This window comes from Rhipicephalus sanguineus, chromosome 6 (assembly GCF_013339695.2).
Source record: "Rhipicephalus sanguineus isolate Rsan-2018 chromosome 6, BIME_Rsan_1.4, whole genome shotgun sequence".
In the NCBI taxonomy this organism is placed as follows: Eukaryota; Metazoa; Arthropoda; class Arachnida; order Ixodida; family Ixodidae; genus Rhipicephalus; species Rhipicephalus sanguineus.
The window spans coordinates 104,121,758-104,140,226 of NC_051181.1; the positions used below are offsets into that span (position 1 = coordinate 104,121,758).

Consider the following 18,469-nt stretch of genomic DNA (forward strand, 5'->3'; position numbering starts at 1 on the left):
TGTGTAGTAAGGGTCAATTAAATTCAGTTCAATTCAATGTCGGAAGTGAAGGAACCCTTCGGTATGCAGGCTCTTTTGTCGTAGACACATTCGTTGCTCAGGATAGACTGTTACCGACAATAATTCTCCAGGCTTTGCTTGTTAGCGAAAACATCATACGTTCAAGCGAAAAGAAGGACGGCAAGTTAATTGCACGCGACAAAGCTTTTGCATGCGTGATAACAGCAATAAAAAATAACGCTTATTTTTTTTTTCGGAACAGCCGCAACGTTGAAGAATACGAACAAAAAGAGAGAAATAAACACAGAAGTAATGATAATAATTCCCGGTGTTTTACGAGTAAAAAAACACGATACGATTATGAAGCACGCTATGGTGGAAGACATCGGTTTAATTTTGACTACATTGGGTTGTGTACCGCGCACCTAAATCCACGCTAACTGGTGTCGTTGCATTTCGCCCCGACTGAAACTCGGCCGTGGTGGCCGGGAATCGTACCCGTGCCTTCGAGTTTATGGAAAACGAACAAACAAGCGAAACGCAGAAAACAAAGCTCAGCGAAACTTGTCCCGTATATAGTACGCGCGCAGCATCGAGGCTCTTCCAACACATCCGCCAGAATAAAATGAGCCGATATGCGAATCGTACATTGTTGTAAAGGATGCATTCGGAATCAAGCAAGACTCGTGTATATGGCTAGTACCAGTCAGTATGAATCAAACCCAGTGAGCCTATCGGACGTCACGTCACCTGTCGAAAGAGTTCGCCTTGTTCCCGGTTTTAGTCAAAATTGCACGCAATAGTAGGTTCTCGATTCTACTACAATAACGAAAATCATTTAGCAAGTACACGCAGACAACACCAAAATTTCAATGTCGACCAGCCCACCGCGGTGGTGTAGTGGTTACGGTGACCGACTGCTGACCCGAATGTCGCGGGAACGAATTCCGACCGCGGCGACCGCATGTCGATGGAGGCGAAATGCCAGATGCCCGTCCTGTAATTAGATTGAGGTGCATGTTAAAGAACACCAGATTGCCGAAATTTCCAAAAGCTCTCTACTACGGCATCCCTCATAATCATATCGTTGTTTTGGGACGTAAAACCCCAACAAATATTATTATTAGCAAGGCGAGCAATCTTTGTGGTCGAGCAATCGTTCAAATCGAACGTGCTTGAATACGGCTGTACCAAGTGCTTCGTAACTGCACATGTGTTCATGTATAATTGTGCCCTGGGAGTCTATTATTTGCGGAAGGAACGACGCAGCATGGTGTAAAGATACGAGATTTTCGCCTGCGATTCGATAATAGGTGTATGACATTGCGAAGCAATATTTGCTATAGAGATGTACAATATACAGAACATAAGTTCCAGCGTGCCGTACGAGCGCTGTTTTTTATATATTTTCGTGCGAATTGCGGAAATTGCGACGTTCACGTGCCCTCTGAGGCAGCTGCAGGAAGTACGCCTGCGAAAGCACGCCACTTGTGCACATTTGTGATAAGCGCTAGCTTGATATCGCTATAAGCCACGCTATTCAGGGATGTAGTACGCACACCTGTTTCCAAGAGTTGAGCTAACTTTTTTAATGACGATAGTCTTTAAAGTATGCGCGATGGTATTTGTAGTAATTATGAAGTAAATGAGAAAACATTTTCACATTTACACCACAATTACTACAAATTACATCCCCTATACTTTCCTGGTCATTACTGTCTGTTAGTCCTCATTGAACAACTATAATGTAAGTGAAACAAATGTAAAAGTCAAACACATAGTTTAACTACATGTGGTACCGCCGTGAATATTTCACAGCAGAATACACAAACGTGATTTTCATATTTCGTTTGAAAACTTTGAGTATCTTAATTGCACTTAGCTGGCACAAGATAAGCTAAGGTTCGCGCTACTCGCAATACTGTTGGCGATATACTGCACGCAGATGCTGACCTTTCTTTCCTTTAGTTATATCTAAATCCTGCATAAAATCTCTGGCAAGTGTTAGCACTTATAACTGTGGCTATACGCTGGATAAAAATTTACAGTGGCTTAGCTCGGCTATGCCAAGATATACGTGGCGTTAGCAAAGGTTCAGCTGATTATTCTTAGCTTTCCAGATTGTCTAGGATTATTAGCCTTCTTCTGTTCATTCTTCGTACGCTGAACCGCTAATTGCCAGGCAACTGCTTCGGGATCCGATGAGATAAGCTTCTCGGCTCTTCCAAGCCGTCAAGCAGCATTTGCGCTCTCCTTCTCCGTGGGGTTACCCACCTACAAACGCCAGTCAGAGGCGCTATCAAGCGGCTCCAGCGCAGTGTCAGACGGCGACTGCACAGCCACGGCCGCTACATAAAAAAAAAAAAACAGGTGCGGCCTGCTGCCATAGAGTTTCCTACAATACTTACTAGAGGGAACTCTAGCGCTAGTGTCTATGGGACCTGCAACGCATGACGCTTCAGCCAGCATGGGAATGATGGGTAGTACACAAATTTGTCTAAACTTCGTACTTTCGGCTCCGTTTGGCTCCGCGTCGGCTGCGTCCGCTTTGTCGAAAAACGAAGTTCAGCAAAAGTCAGCAGTTTCACTTCGCCACTTTAACTTCTTTAGGCTCAGCGATTCAAACCTGGTCACGAAGTTCACAACGGTCTGTTCTTTTATCCGAAACGAACGCCAAAACACAACAATAAACAAAGCCACAAGTACGTTTGAAGCCGCAAGCACGAAGACTAGGCAAATTTGTGTACTACCCATCATTCCCATGGTAGCTGAACGATCGCAGCGCCAGAGTCCCCTCTAGTTAATTTTAGGAAACTCTATGCCTGCTGCGTCGCGTCGCCGTCAATGGGCAAGCGCGGGTCGGCTGAGCGGCAGCTGTTTTGGGTGAGGGCGCCACAAGCACGGTCGGCAAGGCAGACGCTGGTTCGCGTTACTGTGTGGTCGCCTCAGGATTTATGCATGTCCGTGTGCTTTCTCGTGTCTTTCTTGTGTGTGACCGCGCGTGTGAGCAGCTTGCCTCATGTTTCCTGCGCATGAATACGGTTTTTTGGTGTGCGCGTGTGTGGCAGACGGTTTTTTAGCGGTGTGATGACGCGAACCTGTTGTGTGCCGCTGTGCAACTCGAACGTGTGAAAAGACGCTACTGTGAAGTACCACGTATTCCCATGCGATCTACAGTGTCGGGAAGCGTAATATTCGTAACAGAGCACTTCTTTCTGTAACAAACGAGCGCTAGAACAGCCGCGCGCCGCCGCATCCTGACTACAGCATCAAGCCACTGCGCTGACTGCTACCCCCAACGGGTGCGCGCAACGAAAAAAAAAAGACAAGCATCAAAAGGCGCCCGGGGCGAGTCCCTACCCTTTCCACCGAGAACGCCGTCGCTGTTGCGACAGCCTAACAGCCACGCAGATCGGGAGAATTCAAGAAATCAAAGTGGAACCGACCGATTCCGCAGACGAACCGGTGAGACGAATCCCTTTCCCCTAGTTGTCGCTGCGCTACGTGCTACGAGCCGAACAATCACTTGGAGTGTTCGCGAAACCGGGACGGATCCAAACGAGAGACGACGGAGGGTAGGACGGTAGGGTGAAGTCGGCGAAGAAATTATGTTGTTCGTGTGAGTCGTGTAGTGCGGTCAGTTGATCTTGGATAATCGAGTGATGACACCGTGGAAGCACTGTTTAGAAGAGTGTCGCCGAATGACGATGACCAGAGCTGGATATTGTTTGAGTGCTTCACGGAAGAGAAATATACGAGAAACGTTCGAAGAATTGTGGGCTGCACACGTTTGGTAACTATTCAAGGCCTTTAAGCGTTCTTGGATAGTTTCTAATGGATGAGAGTGCATTTGTAGCACGGTAAGTTTGTTCCCGTTGTTTTAAACACCGTCTAAGTGATGTTGTGATTTGTAATTGATACCTGCCAAGTGTGGATGTTTGTGTGGTGCTTGTACTGCCTTAACTCAGAATATATTTTGTTTGTGTTGTCAACTCTTGGCTCTAACTCTTGCTTTGGACCACAACCGGCATTAGTTGGCGCACTCAAAGGACCTACATTTAAATTGTGTGTGCGTTCATGGTGCGTTTCGGTGGGCCGATAAGTCAGCCCTTGGAACTTTCCCGGCGACTGCCTGTCCATTAACGGGGTCAGTGACTGAGTGACACTTTTCATTTCAGTTGAGTCAAACGGGCAGCATTCATGGAGGGTATTGAGGCCCACTCTACAAAACATTGGTACTCCAGAACAAACTGTTCACATATGTGGGGTAATCGGCAGTTCTAATAACGACTTCAGTATTCAACCTGTAATGTGCAACTATAAAACGTCTTATCTACGGCCTGATTGGAGTAAGTGTCGGGCGTACAAACGCGGCTGTCGAAGCGCTTCTCCGTGAACAGCTGGACCGTTGTGGTGGCGCCAGAGCGGGCGCAAGGAGAACTAGGACCCGGACGCCGTTTCGGCGCCACGCAGCAGGCCGCACCTGTTTTTTTTTTTATGTAGCGGCCGTGGCACAGCGAAGGCGAATAGCTGCGCGCGCTCTGGCGCCACTGTGTCTACGACGTCACTCCTCTCGAATGCGGCGCAGACCAGCAGCGGCGAGCCGCGCGTGGCGTTGTCGGAGAGCGCGTGAGATGCCAGCTCCGGTGACCCAGCTGTGTGACATCACTGATCCTCGCGCATGCGCAGCACGGCCCATGACGTTCCACGCGAAGTCGGCTCCGGCTAGGCAAGTGTAGCTAACGCTACAAAACAGCAGCGTGTGGTGCCAGCTGTCAATAGTAGAACAGCATGAGTAATAACACGCGTTCGAGTTGTATGCTAAGCCCGTTTAAATTGACACTATTGCAGCACCATAGTTGCAACCGGTGTCGCGATTCTTGCGCTGTATAGCAGTGGCGTAGCCAGGGGCTGGCACACCGGGCACGTGATCCCCCCCCCCACCCCCACCCATTTCTTTTTTGTTTGTAATGGTATATGACACTCGACCACATCCGCCTATCCGGCCTCCACTTCAGATTAAGGAGGTGCCCCCCTTCCCCCGAAAAAATTTCTGGCTACGCCCCTGCAGTATAGATTGTGTGAGACGGCCGCGTCTCCTCAGTTCCGGCCTACAGTCCCAGTCGACGCCCTGCAGCGCCCGGCAGCGTCCAGCCCTGAGCACCGACCACGACAGCCACGCTCCGGGACACACTAGCGCGGCCGAGCTGGAGGGACACCTCCTCTATAGGAGGTGTTGGCTAGACTGTCTGACTTGGGGTCGCGACAGCAGAGACGTCGTCGTCTCGCCTCACTTACAAGAAAACTTCATTTGGGCCTAGTTGGTACATAATCCTGAGGTTAAAATCACCCCTCAAACACACAAGACGCCCTCCACGAAGGCGCCCACAGCGCTTGTGTGGTGTCTTCGTGGGCGTTTTGTGTTCTTGCGCGGTGATTTTAACCCCAGGAATCACCTCAGTTACAGTCGAGAATTGTTTGAACAGCGCAGCTGTTCTAGCACTAGGCCTGACGACAGATAAGTGTCCGCACTGGTCACGCTCCGGTTGCCAAATACACCCATAGATGACGTAGCTGACAGCCGCGGACGAAGCGGTAGCCTCACAGTAACACGAAGAAGCGCGGCTCAAGTGTGAATCATAGAAAATCGCAGAAAATCGCAAGGGAAGCGCAGGGGAACCGCAGCACCTCTGTTTCTGCAGATTTCACACTGGGTGGAACCCGGACACGTTTTTTTTTGTTTTCTCTTTCTTTATATACACAGTTGGTTCCGTGTTTCCATATTCAGTGCCGATAAGGCATTACGAGAGGACGGGAGGGGGGCTACACTCGGACATCACGTGTACCATGAAGCCAAGCCCTGTCTTGCGGTGTTGGTTTCCTGGCCTCTGTCGAGCTTCAAAGCGCAGCTTTTAGCCCAGAAAACCGTTCCAAATATATTTGAAAAAAAAAAAAAAAAACGCCAGGCCTGCGCTGAAACCGCAGCACAGTCACAGCGAAAGCTGGAAGAGCGGCGTTTCTAGAGCCCGTTGCAAGCTCTCTTGGGGCTACAATACAAGTCACCAGAAAGGTACCCACTACGCCATAAATCACAATTTTTTTGAAGTTGGGAAGCACCTACTAAGCCATTATAGTACATACGGCTATGCTTTCTCTGCTTCTTTTTCTATCTTTGTCGTGTCTGTGTCTTTCTATCTCCTTCTCACTATGTCTATTTCTTTCTCTGTCTTTCTATGTTTTTCTCTCTTTCTTCCCTTTCTTTCTATTTTTCTTTTTCTCTTTTTTTCCCTTTCTATATGTTCCTCTCTTTATTCCTTTTCTTTCTCTATATGTTTCTCTTTCTGTATTTTTCTATGACTTTCTCTCTCTCTCTCTATGCGCGTTGTCCCCTCCCCTTTCCCTCCTTCTCACCCTCAAATCTGTCCCCACCCTCACCACCCTTTCCCATCCCCTTGCTATATTATACTATACAATGGTATGCTATGCTCTGCTATAGCGTGCGTGGATAACCGAGTGGTTAAAACGCTCGCTTTCGGATCGTGGGTACGCGGGTTCGAATATTTGCCAAGAATTTTTTTCCTCAAGAATTTCTTTCTTTACGTTTATTTCTCTTTCCTTTTTCATCTCTCTCTCTCTCTCTCTGTACTTGTTCTCTCGCCCATTATAGTTATTGCATCCCGCGCCAGAGAAATCAGTACACGTGTTCTGGAGCGAAGCAGGAAATGAGGACGACGATGATCAAAAAGAAGACAAAGAGAGCGCGTGCCGGTTCATGATGATGATAATTTCGTTTCGCTCTGCACATATTAACGGCCGGCTTCGGTGTTAATAAAGCATTTGCATTAGAACTTGAATTTCAAAACTTTACACTATATAAGGTACTCGTACACTCAAAGCGTGGCAAAAAGCATCAACAGAAGTAATTTCCGCAACATCAGGCAGAAGACGATTCCAGGCGCCGGCTGTTTGAACAAAAACTTAGTGTACCGCAAGACTTCACCTTTAAAAGCAACTTCCTTGTCCTTGCGAACGCGGTCCTTCAAGCTCGTAGTCTGTAGTTTTACGCCTACCACCCTTTCCTTACGAGCTATTGTATGAAATATAAGCACAGGATCAGTAAAAAAATGCAGAGAAGATATTCAAACGCAAATAACACTAACATGAAAACATTAGGCGAAATAATAGGAATAATGGTAATCAAGCGTCAAGTCCATGAAAGAGTGCCTTAACTGGGCCCGTGTATTTCTGCTGGGAAGCTGTTACTTTGTGGATAAAATTTCCGCTTTTTCGTAACTGTGATGTTCGTCGTCAGCTTGAAGACTGCCGTGGTGTGAATGTCTGAAAGAACATCAGTAAGTTTGAGAATATACTCACATCACACGCATCGGTGAGCGATGCTGCAAATATTTACCTTAACAAATAAAAGAAATTGTTCGCGACCTGCCATTCTGACGAACAACCTAAGGAGAGGAGCATGCTAGGTTGTTGCGCATTCATTCATTTTATATATGGTTATGCTACCACGATGCAGTACACGCTGACGTTTCAAGTAGGCTTCGGCTTATTTACCTGTCCTACACTGCGCAGACACTACGAATTGAAGCCCCTCGAGGCAGACGGTGAGGGGAATCTGCTCACTAAATCATATTTTTAAAGACGATAGTCTTTCTTGGGATACTTGAACGCAGAAATTTTGGTCTGTCTATCTGTCTGTCTGTCGCACATTTCAGCCACCCGGCCAAAGTTTAAGCCCTTGCTGAACACCCAGCCATCTTGAACTGGTAGCTGCGTTCATACTTGTGAACACTGTCGATAAAAAGCAAATATTACGCATATCTGAGGCGCAACGTGAATACGTAAATATTAGGTGGTGTGTTCCTTTACTAGAAAACACATAGATACGTAATCCTAAAGACCCTGGTGTTCCTTAGGCCGCGCTGAAAATGCCACGCTATGAGCCAGATGCGGCGATTCAACATAGAGGAGGAGGACTCTTGTAGTACGGCCGCCAGAAGACTATCGTCTTTCGAGGACATTTGCAGCGAAGCACGCAGATACGCGGCCAATTTTTCTCTCAGGAGTTGGCGATCACTCGTCTTGCATGCGAAATGATGCACGTGAAGCAACTTCCCAAGAAGTTTCTTTCATCATTCGTTCCTTGCAAATTGGTTTGCAGCACCGTGTAAGATATAGGGAGTAGAGCTGTGCACGGGCCGTATTTCCAAGCCCGAGCCCGGCCCGGGCCCGCTGACTTTGTCGAAGGCCCACCCGAGCCCGACGGCAAAGGTCTGCGAGCCCGCCCGGTCCGGCCCGACGTACGAAAACACAATCCCGGGCCCGGCCCGGCCCGGCTTTTTGAAGGTTCGCTGCGAAAACAAAACTTCGTTATCCGGTAATTTGGCATTTTATTGAGCATATCAAATATTATCAAACGACACACGACGAACAGTCTCTAATAGAGACTGTTCGCGGCACTTTTGCTATACAAGTAGACGGGCTCATGCCAGCAACAATGGAGTTCACTCGCCAAAGCCGTCACGTGTATGGGGTATGCCCATGTAAGCATCAGCTTGCACGAGGGCGATCAACGTCGGGTCGCTCGTCGCTGTCGCGTGATTTTCACTCATATGTGATTTGGCCTTAAATCTAACGCGGAACAGTTGCGTGGTGCCGTCACTAGCACAGGTGATGTTACTTCTCTGTTTGTAAGAGTGCAACAGAGGCAGTGCTTTACCTGCTCCCCTTATGTTTAGAGTAGCGAATGGAAAGGAAAAGCGGTAAAGGGCGCTCGCGGAAAAGGCGCTGTATGCATGCTGGAAAACAATTCCCTCTCCTTCTCTATATTTCGGGCTTGAGTCGGGCTTTGCGCCGGGCCCGAGCCCGGCCCGATAAAACTCCAAGTAGTCCGAGCCCGGCCCGGGCCCGAGGTGAACATACGTCGGCCCGCCCGAGCCCGGCCCGCGGGCCGGGTCGGGCTCGGGCTTTCGGGCTACCAGAGGCCCGTGCACACCTCTAATAGGGAGTATATATGACTTGCATCGACGTCCGCAGCAAACGCTCCCTGCAGCTGCGAGGCGTTCCTCGCCTCTGCTATTGCACGGAATGTGGCAGTCAGGCCACGTTGGTAATCCATTTCTTAAGGGCGGTAAAAGAGCGCAGAGAACAGGGATGAGCGAAGGCGCACACACAAGCGCCTGCGTTTGTATGTGTGATGCTTTTCGTCCGTGTTATCTGTGCGCTGTTACCATTCTTAAGAAAATACTGCACGGAGCGTTCACTCGACCAGCTTCTTTGAATCGTAAGCTGTTTCGCACGCTACGCTCCGACTATCCGCTAAGCAAGACATCGCTGTAATGAATGCTCACCGGCATTCCCTTCCGTAGCTTGGAAGTTGTTGCAACTTGTCTCCGGCTGCAATGAAAAAGGTGGTGACGATTATCTTTAATATAGTGGCACCTACTCGCTCATTCGGGCACTGACAATGATGGCGACAAAGCGTTTTATTTAATAGTAGACGAATGCATGGTTGTCGCGGTGCTGAAGCGAAAGGTTACGACACGAGGCACCAGCCCCACGCGACTACTCAAGAATCAGGCGGAGAGAGCTTTAAAATTTGAAAATCTCTTGCCATAAAAAAAGAAAATCTGCAGAACACCCTTGCACTCCCATTGTCCCTCCTTCGCCTGCAAACCTCTGTTTGTGTCATAACGTAACGAGACTACTTCTGGGTCACAGCCGCAAATCGTGAAAGCTTTGCAAAACGTGTTTGTTTTGCAAAACAGGTGTTGTCCACGATATTATTTGACAAAAATTTCGTTACCCGTTTCAAGATGAAGAAATGATGGGGAGAATCAGCACGTGTGTTACTAACTTATAGAGTTAACTTAGAGTTAGGTGCATGTTAGAGTATCCTAAGTGCACGAAACGCTGGTGTAGTGGTTATGCCGCTCGAATGCTGACCCGAAGGTCTCGGTATCGAATCCCGGCCGTGGCGGCCGCATTTCCGATGGAGGCGAAAATGCTTGAAACCCGTGTAATTAGATTTAGGTGCACGTTAACGAAACCCAGGTGGTCGAGATTTCCGGAGCCGCGCACTATATAACGCCCCTCATAATCAACTCGTGATCTTGGGTCGTTAAAATCCAACAATTATTAAGGTATCTCAGGTGGCCAACTTTTTTGGGAGTCCCCCACTATAGTTGGCCTCATTATCGTATCATGGTCTTGGCACGCAAGACAGTAAAATTTCATTTAAACGATACCTTCATCTCAACGGAACATATATAGAACCTCAATTGGGCATCGTTCGTTTAGTGAGGCGAATACCTATTTAAGAAAAGTAAAACACTATTTGGTTGCATTGCCAGACATCGCGAATGGCTTCCGCACTATGATTTTCGGCGATATCCGATACTTGCATTGTGCAAGATATTTCAGCGACTTGCAGCGCATGAAATACTTTAGACAATAAATGCAAATATGTAAAATCTTAATTACATCCGGCAGCTACGAGGGTTTCACCTCAGCTTTATTGTTTCTTGCCTATATGCCCTCATTTACATTAGTGTAAGACTTAACTGTGTGCGACCATAGTTAAACTACCTTTCTTTCTTTCTTTCTTTCTTTCTTTCTTTCTTTCTTTCTTTCTTTCTTTCTTTCTTTCTTTCTTTCTTTCTTTCTTTCTTTCTTTCTTTCTTTCTTTCTTTCTTTCTTTCTTTCTTTCTTTCTTTCTTTCTTTCTTTCTTTTACGACAGTTTAATTGGGCTGCGCACATAGCCAAAGAAGTCGCAAGCAGCCCGTGCGCGGACTTCAAACCTTCATTTTGCTCTTCACTCTAAGAAAAAAAAGAGGTGTCCGTCGACTCTCCTAAAGAAAGCCGACGTGACTCTCTTTAGAGAGTCACGTTGGCTTTCTTTAGGAGAGTCGCGGGGCGCACGACCATCCGAAACAGAGTTAGCGTGCTTTTTTTACATCCCACGACTCTCTGAAAGAGAGTCAGCGTGCCTCTCTAAAGAGAGTTATACATGGCAGAGACACATGTGTAGCAAAGAAGAGTCAACGGACAAATTTCTTTCTTAGAATCTTGCTTCTTCCCCGCCACACAAGGAGCTCGTCATATATTGGTATTCCTGAAATATAATCTACCAATCCAGCTGCACATATCTGGCTATATTATCTTTTAAGCGAGGTTTCCGGGTGAAATATGATAACATAAGTGACCCAACGGAGTCGCCCGAAAGGCTATAAACTCGCACAGAATATTCTTATTCACAGTAAATTGAATGTAGACGTGGCTGCATACGATGCTAGTGAATTAAGCACAGTCGCTATTTCTCTTTACAGTTCACGCGAGAATGCCCCCGACTTCCCGTGGTATCTGCTGCCGCATCTCCTGGGGATACACCGTGGCAGCCACCGTCTTTTTGCAGCTGACTGCAAGTAAGTAATCCAGTGCGTTTGTAAAATGTAACTGTACTTTTTTCTTTGTTTAATGTTAAGCCTCGTGGCCATCGAGTGCTGTTGGCAGCGTTCACTCACATATAGTGTACTGTCAGGCATAGGTCGGCAAAAAGTGTGGAGCTCACTCGTACTCAGACACACCGAAATTTTCCTCGACCGGACTCACTCTGATTCAGACTCACTAAAATTTTTCTCAACTGATTCCGAGTGAGAACTCGGACTCAAACTCGCCAAAATATCAATCACTCGTACTCACTCAGAATCAGACTCAGGGCTCGATTTCAGCCTGAGTGAGTCGACTCATGAGTCCGTTAGCGTATAATTATCTTTTTCGATCAAGGTGTCAATGCTCTTTAACACCAGTATCTCGCATAATCGGTGCTCTACGATACGAATTTTGATCTCGTACCTTCACATACGAGTTATCGGTGATTGTAATCCAGTAAGGACATTTTTACCTTGAAATAGATGACTCACACGAGATATCTTTATCAAGAACTTTCCGTGAAAGAGATTTGCTGGGGAGGGCAAGGTACACCTCCCCTCCTCCTTCGTAACTCACGCCTCTGAGCAATAAAAATTGAGCTGGCGTATGAACGCTAGTGCGTTGAACTATGCGAGTACAAACGTGAGCCGACATAAGGCTGATAGTAGTGCTGAAGTTGAGTAGATAGGACCATAGGTCGGCGATAAATGTGGAGCTCACTCAAGACTCACTCGTGAAAGAGAGTTTGGGCTTGGGGCTCACTCGCACTCGGACTTGCCAAAATTTTCCTCAGCCGGAGTGACTCGGGCTCAAACTCACCAAAATATTACTCACCCGGACTCACTCAGACTCAGACTCACGGCTCCACCTGAGTCTGAGTGAGTCTGAGTGAGTCGACTAATGAGTGAGTTTGCCGATCTATGCTGTCAGGTAATGGAAAACACAGCAAGAACCTACATTGGGACTACGCGTTATGAGTGCACGGTAGAAGAACGGAACTATTGCTTCACTGAAGCGATTTCCATATACCACCCTTCACGAGTTGCCGAGGTTCCACTGCGAACTTGTTCTATAGCGCTGATGTAACGTACGCTGGAGTGTTTCAGTGGCTTATGTTTAGTAGCCACATTCAGGACCTGTAAAAGGGAATGACGTTGGTCCAGTTGGCTTTGTATAGTCTGAAATGAACGACAGCGCGTACAACAAGGACGAAGAGAGAACGACAGCAGGAGCGCTGACTAACGACGTTTTTCTTTATTGTACCAAAGGCAATATATAGAAACAAAAACAGCCTGCCTTGCGTGCGCGAGACCAGGAAATCAAATCGAAATAAAGATGATCAAATCATCATTTTTGCCGTGATAAAAACCTTTTTAATCGCAGGTTTAATAAGTGCCTTCTATAGGTACGTGATTACGTTTTCCTTAGAAATATAGGAGTGCTGACACAGTGTTTTCAGGCCACCACAGTGAGTGCACTCTATTAGCGTATGTGCCATTCAGACAGCCAAACAACGATATGCAGCAGTGCATGCATGATTCAGTGGCACTGCTTCAAGGACTGTCATCACTGTGCGATCACAGAATAAAAGGATGAAACGCTGTAAGAATAGCTGAATAGAACAAGTATAGGAACTAGAAATACATCACTGCTTTTAACAACTTTTTCTACCTCATTAACATATCATTTTAGAAGTTGTAGGTTATTCTCTTACGTCGTTAATCATCGTCAGTATTTTCAGGGAACCGTTTTTCACAAGTATATGTCGTCACATACGGCAAATTTGTTCTAAAAGTCCCGCAAGGTAAACGAAAGGTCTGGAGAGGATGGCAATTCACTATAAATTATACAGTGTTTTCTCGGAGAAAAATACTTAATTTAGGTGAACAAGCATACCGCAGAGCTGGAAATACAGCTTAGAAACTCACAGCTACTACCCCGTCATAAAGGAGACGCTCGCGGCATCCATCCGTCAATCTATACAAAATTGCCATACACACATTTAAAGCACGAAGGTATACACGGAAATCTTCTCAAGAGAAAAAGCTTCTTAGTTGCGCAGATGGCAATTTAACTTTTCACTGTAGTGTACCACAGTGCGAAATTCCCTTTTATAAAGAAAAGCCGGGGTCGCAATAAACTGTCGTACATCGCTTCTGTCAGGAGTACCAACTTCTGTCAGGAGAACTGAAAAACAAAGCCCTGATTTTTCATTATGCGTGGTAGTTTAAAGCTAAGGAAGCCGCGTTGTTGAACGCTAGAGAATTTTCTGTCGAACACGCATTGCGGTCTTTGTACGAGAACAAATGAGAGAGTAATGCACTTCTACTTCTGAAATGGCAGGCTGAGGGAGCAAACAAAGACACCTGCACAAAAGAAAAGCACATTTAACATGACAAACATAAAATAGTATCATATGATAGTAGAAAGAAATCATGACCCCTCCAGTAGCCACTTCGCATACTGATCCGTCGTCAGGGCAAAAAGAAATTTGAGGCAATAGGCATTGACGTAGTATCCTGACGCATCGATAATGTCAACAGCTGCGGTCTCTAAGACGATTTCCCTCCTGCAGCTTCGAATTCCTGTTTCATCTGCACAACCAGTGCCCGTAAATATTGTAACAAAATACCTGCGCAATGGAAAAAAAACTGAAAACAAATTACGCGCCAAATCTAGGACCTAATTATGGGAGACGTCATATGGGGGCGCGGGGCGGCTTATTCCCGAATAATTTTGAAGTTCTGGGGGTATTTTTGTTTTGGCGTGCGCATAAATCTAAGTACACTGGTGTTGCAGTATCGACCCCATCATATGAGACGCTGTGGACAGAAATAACTGAAACTCGCGTCCACGAGCTTGAAAGAAATCTGGGCTGGTCGGGTATATGAAACTTGGCGCTTTACCGTCGCTCCCTAAGAAAACGTAAGAAATGAAGAATGGGAAAACACACAGCAAAGCAATGAGACTGGCAAGGTCCCCCACCGTCAACGGACGTGACAGGACGTGGAGAGGCTGGAACTTATGGCAAAAAGCTGGCCTAGTTTGATATGTGAAAGGTGATGCGTTTCCAGTACTTCCCATGAAAAAAGAAGAAATGGCGAAAGCGGAGAACAGCCAAGTTGTTTGTCATCTCTTTATTTTGTACGCGTAAGCCACAGGAGCGAAGAAAAGAGACGGCTAAACCAGAACTGATGCCAGCATGGAACGCGAGCCCTTGCTTCACGTGCTACCACGAAGCGCCATCTTTATTTTTTTAAAAGACGATATCAAATACGATAGTCTTTTTTAAGATACTTGCCGAAATTTTGATCTGTCTGTCTTTCTGTCACACGATTCAGCCACCCGGCCAATGTTTAAGCACTTGCTGAACGCCCAGCCGTCTTTAACTGGTAGCTGCGTTCATACTTGTGAACATTGTCGATCAAAAAGCAATTATTACGCATATCTGAGGCGCAACATCAATACGTAAGTATTAGGTGGTTTGTTCCTTTACTAGAAAATACATATATACGTAATTCTAAAGACATTAGTGTTTTTTAGGCTACGATGAAAATGCGACGCTATGCACGAAAAAGCCCTCTGCCGACGATATGGTGCTGCCACCTGGCAGTGGCCCTGGGAACAGCACCACGTGTGGCCGCGGGTGAGACCAGGACTCATGTAATACGGCCAGCAGAAGACTATCGTCTTTCGACGACATTTGCAGCGAACCACACAAATACGCGGCCAATTTTTTTTCTTGGGGTCGCGCGCTATCCGATTTCCTCGCTGCCCAAAGGATGGCGCTAGAGGGCCTTCCATGTAACAGTTACAATCTAGCCCCCCGTGCAGCCTGGCTCCCCTATTCCCACTCCCATTTGTTATCAATAAAGTTTATTTTCCTCCTCCTAACTGTATATGCTAGCGTATACAGTAACTCTACCCCTTGTAGACTCGAAGTCGGAAAGTGATTGAAGGCCTTTTGTGGCAGTCCAACGGGAGGACATGCGTGGATTCGAAGCTTTTTATGGCGGTCATTAGGTATGCCGGCTTAAGTCGGTCCAAGCTGACTGTCTCTTCGCGACCGTTCTGTAGAGAGTGGCAGTTTTTGGGGTGCGGTTAAGGACGCGGAATGGTCCGTCGTAGGCTGGTGTTAAAGGTGGTCGGACTGCGTAGCGGCGAACGAAAGCTTGTGTCGAAGTGGCCAGGCCAGGGTGGACGAATATTGTTTTAGGGTGGGAATGCCGGGCTGGAGTGGGCCGGAGGTCTTGAACGCAGTCCAGGAGGCGTTGTAGAAATTGTTGCGGCCGGGCTGGTAGCTTCGTTGACGTGAAGAAGTCTCCAGGAAGCCGCAGAGAACTTCCATACACCATCTCTGCTGCTAAGCACTGCAGGTCTGCCCGGATTACAGCCCGTAAACTCAGGAGCTCCAGGGGCAAGGCATCAACCCAGGTGACACTATTAAGGCGGGTGGTCAGAGCGGTATTCAGCGGTCGGTGAAGGCGTTCCACCACGCCGTTGGCGCAGGGATGATACGCAGTGGTGCGGCGATTTCTGTCTCCTGGGATGCGATTAAGGCAAGTAAAAGTTACACCAATTTCCGCTAAAGGGGACCATGAAGCGATGCGAAGCTGGAGTGCTTGCACGATCGCGTTCCGTTGGCGTTCGTTGGGCATGCTACCGACCTCGCGTCGTGGAATGCGAAGAGGAACGCTACGCGCGTCGTGTCTTCCCTCTAGCCTGGCCGTTAATTCTCTCAGGGCGAGCGGGTAACGCGGTCGACAGGCGCGCGAGAGGGAGCAGCGTAGGAGAAGAGAGAAAGGATGAGGGGACGCGCATGCGCTGGCGCTCATCGCGGCGTTGCGCAGGAGATAATTTCGGCATGTCTAGCCTGCGTTTCAGAGGAACAGTGGAGAGGGGGAGGGGAGAGGTGAAGTGGAGAGAGGGAAAATGGAGAGGAGAAAGGATAGGAGGAGTGGAGAGGGTATGCGCATGCGCAGTAAGGGTGGTCACGCCGCACACCAGCACCACTATCGGTTTGAACTCCGCTGTAAAATGCTTCGCATCTAATAACGAGAATTCTAATTGACGTCCACGGTCTGTTGTCACGGTGCCAGGGCAGCCAAAACGAGACACCCACGTCGAAATGAAAGCGTGGGCAACCGTCTCAGCAGTGATATCATGAATGGTAATAGCCTCCGGCCAGCGCGGGAAACGATCGACCATGGTGAGTAGATAACGGTAACCTTGAGACACGGGGAGAGGGCACAAAGTTTAAGGATGGACATGGTAGAAACGACGGCCGTGTAGAAGGAAAGCTAGCGGATGCGTCTTGGTATGCCGGGAGATCCTTGTCATCTGGCAGGGCACGCACATGCGCGTCGAAGCACGAATATCATCGTTGATTCCTGGGCAGACACAGCGCTGGGTGAGAAGGCGCTGAGTAGCCCGAATGCCTGGGTGACAGATATCGTGTAGAGAGTGGAAAATGAAGCTGGAACTAAAGGGCGGGCAAGGTCAGCCGAGATATCGCACCACAGGGGCTCAGATTGTAATGCATGGGGCACCAGGCATAGTCGGAGATAAGGGGGTTCTCCCGAAAAGCGGCGAGCTCTCTATCATTCTGATGTGCGGAGGAGAATGAGGCCCAATCGATGGTTGGAGATGAGTCAACCACGGCTATACGAGAGAGGGCATTTGCGACGGTGTTGTTAGCGCCTTTCACGTGGCGGATGTCGGTTGGGAATTCCGAAATATACGCAAGATGACGGATTTCACGGGGCACGTACTTGGATGAGTTTGTGCTTAAAACATACGTCAGTGACTTATGATCAGTCGTTACGTAAAACGAGCATCCTTCCAGAAAATGCCGAATGTTCTGTATCGCAGTGTAGATGGCTAGTACCTCCTGGCCGAAGACGCTGTAGCGGGTCTCAGCAGGAAGTAGTTTCCGAGAGTAAAAAGACAAGGGTCTGCAATAGGACTTATTGCATTGCTGTAAGACGGCTAGGACGGCCATTCTGGATGCCTCCACCATCAACCGAGTAGGGGGCATTGCTGCGCGAATGAATAAGAACCACGGCGTCTGCGACTGCTTGCTCGGCAGCAGTATAGGAGGGCTGGGCTTCTGATGACCAAGAAATGACAGAGGAAGGGCCGGCGGTTCACCGAAGGAAGTCGGTGAGCGGTCGAAGCAGTTACGCGCAGTGTGGTATGAAGCACCTGGAAAATTTTACAAGCCCCAGGAATTGGCGTAACTGGCGCAGTGTTGTAGGCTGAGGATAATCCTGGATTGGATTAACGTGAAACCGGAGAGGGCGTATACCTTCGGATGATATGTGATGGCCCTAAAACGCGAGGTCGGATGCGTCGAAAACACACTTGGAGGCTTTCACAACGTGGCCGTGCTGTAGACGTTGGGACAGAGCGCGTAGATGTTCCTTGTGATCTTCAGACGTCTGGCTGGCGGTTAGGACATCATAAAGGTACGCAAACACAGTAGGGAGGCCCCGTGTGACTTAAGATTAACCGCTGGAAAGTTTGAACCGAATCGCGGAGTCCAAAAGGCATCCGAACGTACTCAAACAAAGCAAATGGCGTCGTGATGGCGGTCATAGCTATGTCGGCGGGCTCGAGGAGAATTTGGTGGTACGCCTTAAGGAGGTCCACTTTGCTGAAAATGATGCAGGCGTTGAGACGTGATGTAAAATCCTGGATGTGAGGTAGGGGATAGCTGTCATAGACAGGCTTAGCATTCAACGCTCGATAGTCTTCACAAGAACGCCAGTCACCGGGATCACGCTTTGGTACAAGATGCAGCGGAGAAGCCCACGCGCTTGACGGCGTTCGTATAATCACGAGCTGCAGCATGTGGTCAAACTCCCGTTTGGCGATAACGGAACGGTTCCCAAACAAGCGGCGTGGTCGGCGGCTGCTAGTAAACCACGGGTGACGGTGTCATGTGTCACCGTATGCTTAGGCAGCTGAGTGAGGTTGCACGGTTTTGTTACCTATGGAAAACTTGCCAAATTTTTTTTTCGA

General features: G+C 47.9%; 1 protein-coding gene and 1 long non-coding RNA gene across 7 annotated transcripts in view; one reads left to right on the forward strand and one right to left on the reverse strand.

The window, feature by feature from the left end:
* Window positions 1-18,469, forward strand: part of LOC119396075 (relaxin receptor 1) — a 226,969-nt gene that overhangs the window by 83,501 nt on the left and 124,999 nt on the right. For all 4 annotated transcript variants that reach the window (XM_037663154.2, XM_037663157.2, XM_037663156.2 and 1 more), the window contains one exon: window positions 11,344-11,439. In XM_037663154.2, the coding sequence (XP_037519082.1) occupies window positions 11,355-11,439 (85 nt within the window). In that variant the 5' untranslated portion in view covers window positions 11,344-11,354. The remainder of the gene's footprint in view (window positions 1-11,343; window positions 11,440-18,469) is intronic.
* Window positions 7,220-13,515, reverse strand: LOC119396077 (uncharacterized). 3 transcript variants are annotated; one of them, XR_005184380.1, is made up of 4 exons: window positions 13,375-13,515; window positions 12,479-12,582; window positions 9,366-9,411; window positions 7,220-7,338 (listed from the first exon to the last, which is right to left on the reverse strand). It is a non-coding gene; the product is annotated as an uncharacterized LOC119396077 (long non-coding RNA). The 3 variants fall into 3 exon arrangements; XR_005184378.1 differs by lacking the exon at window positions 12,479-12,582; XR_005184379.1 differs by lacking the exon at window positions 13,375-13,515 and having other exon boundaries at window positions 12,446-12,486.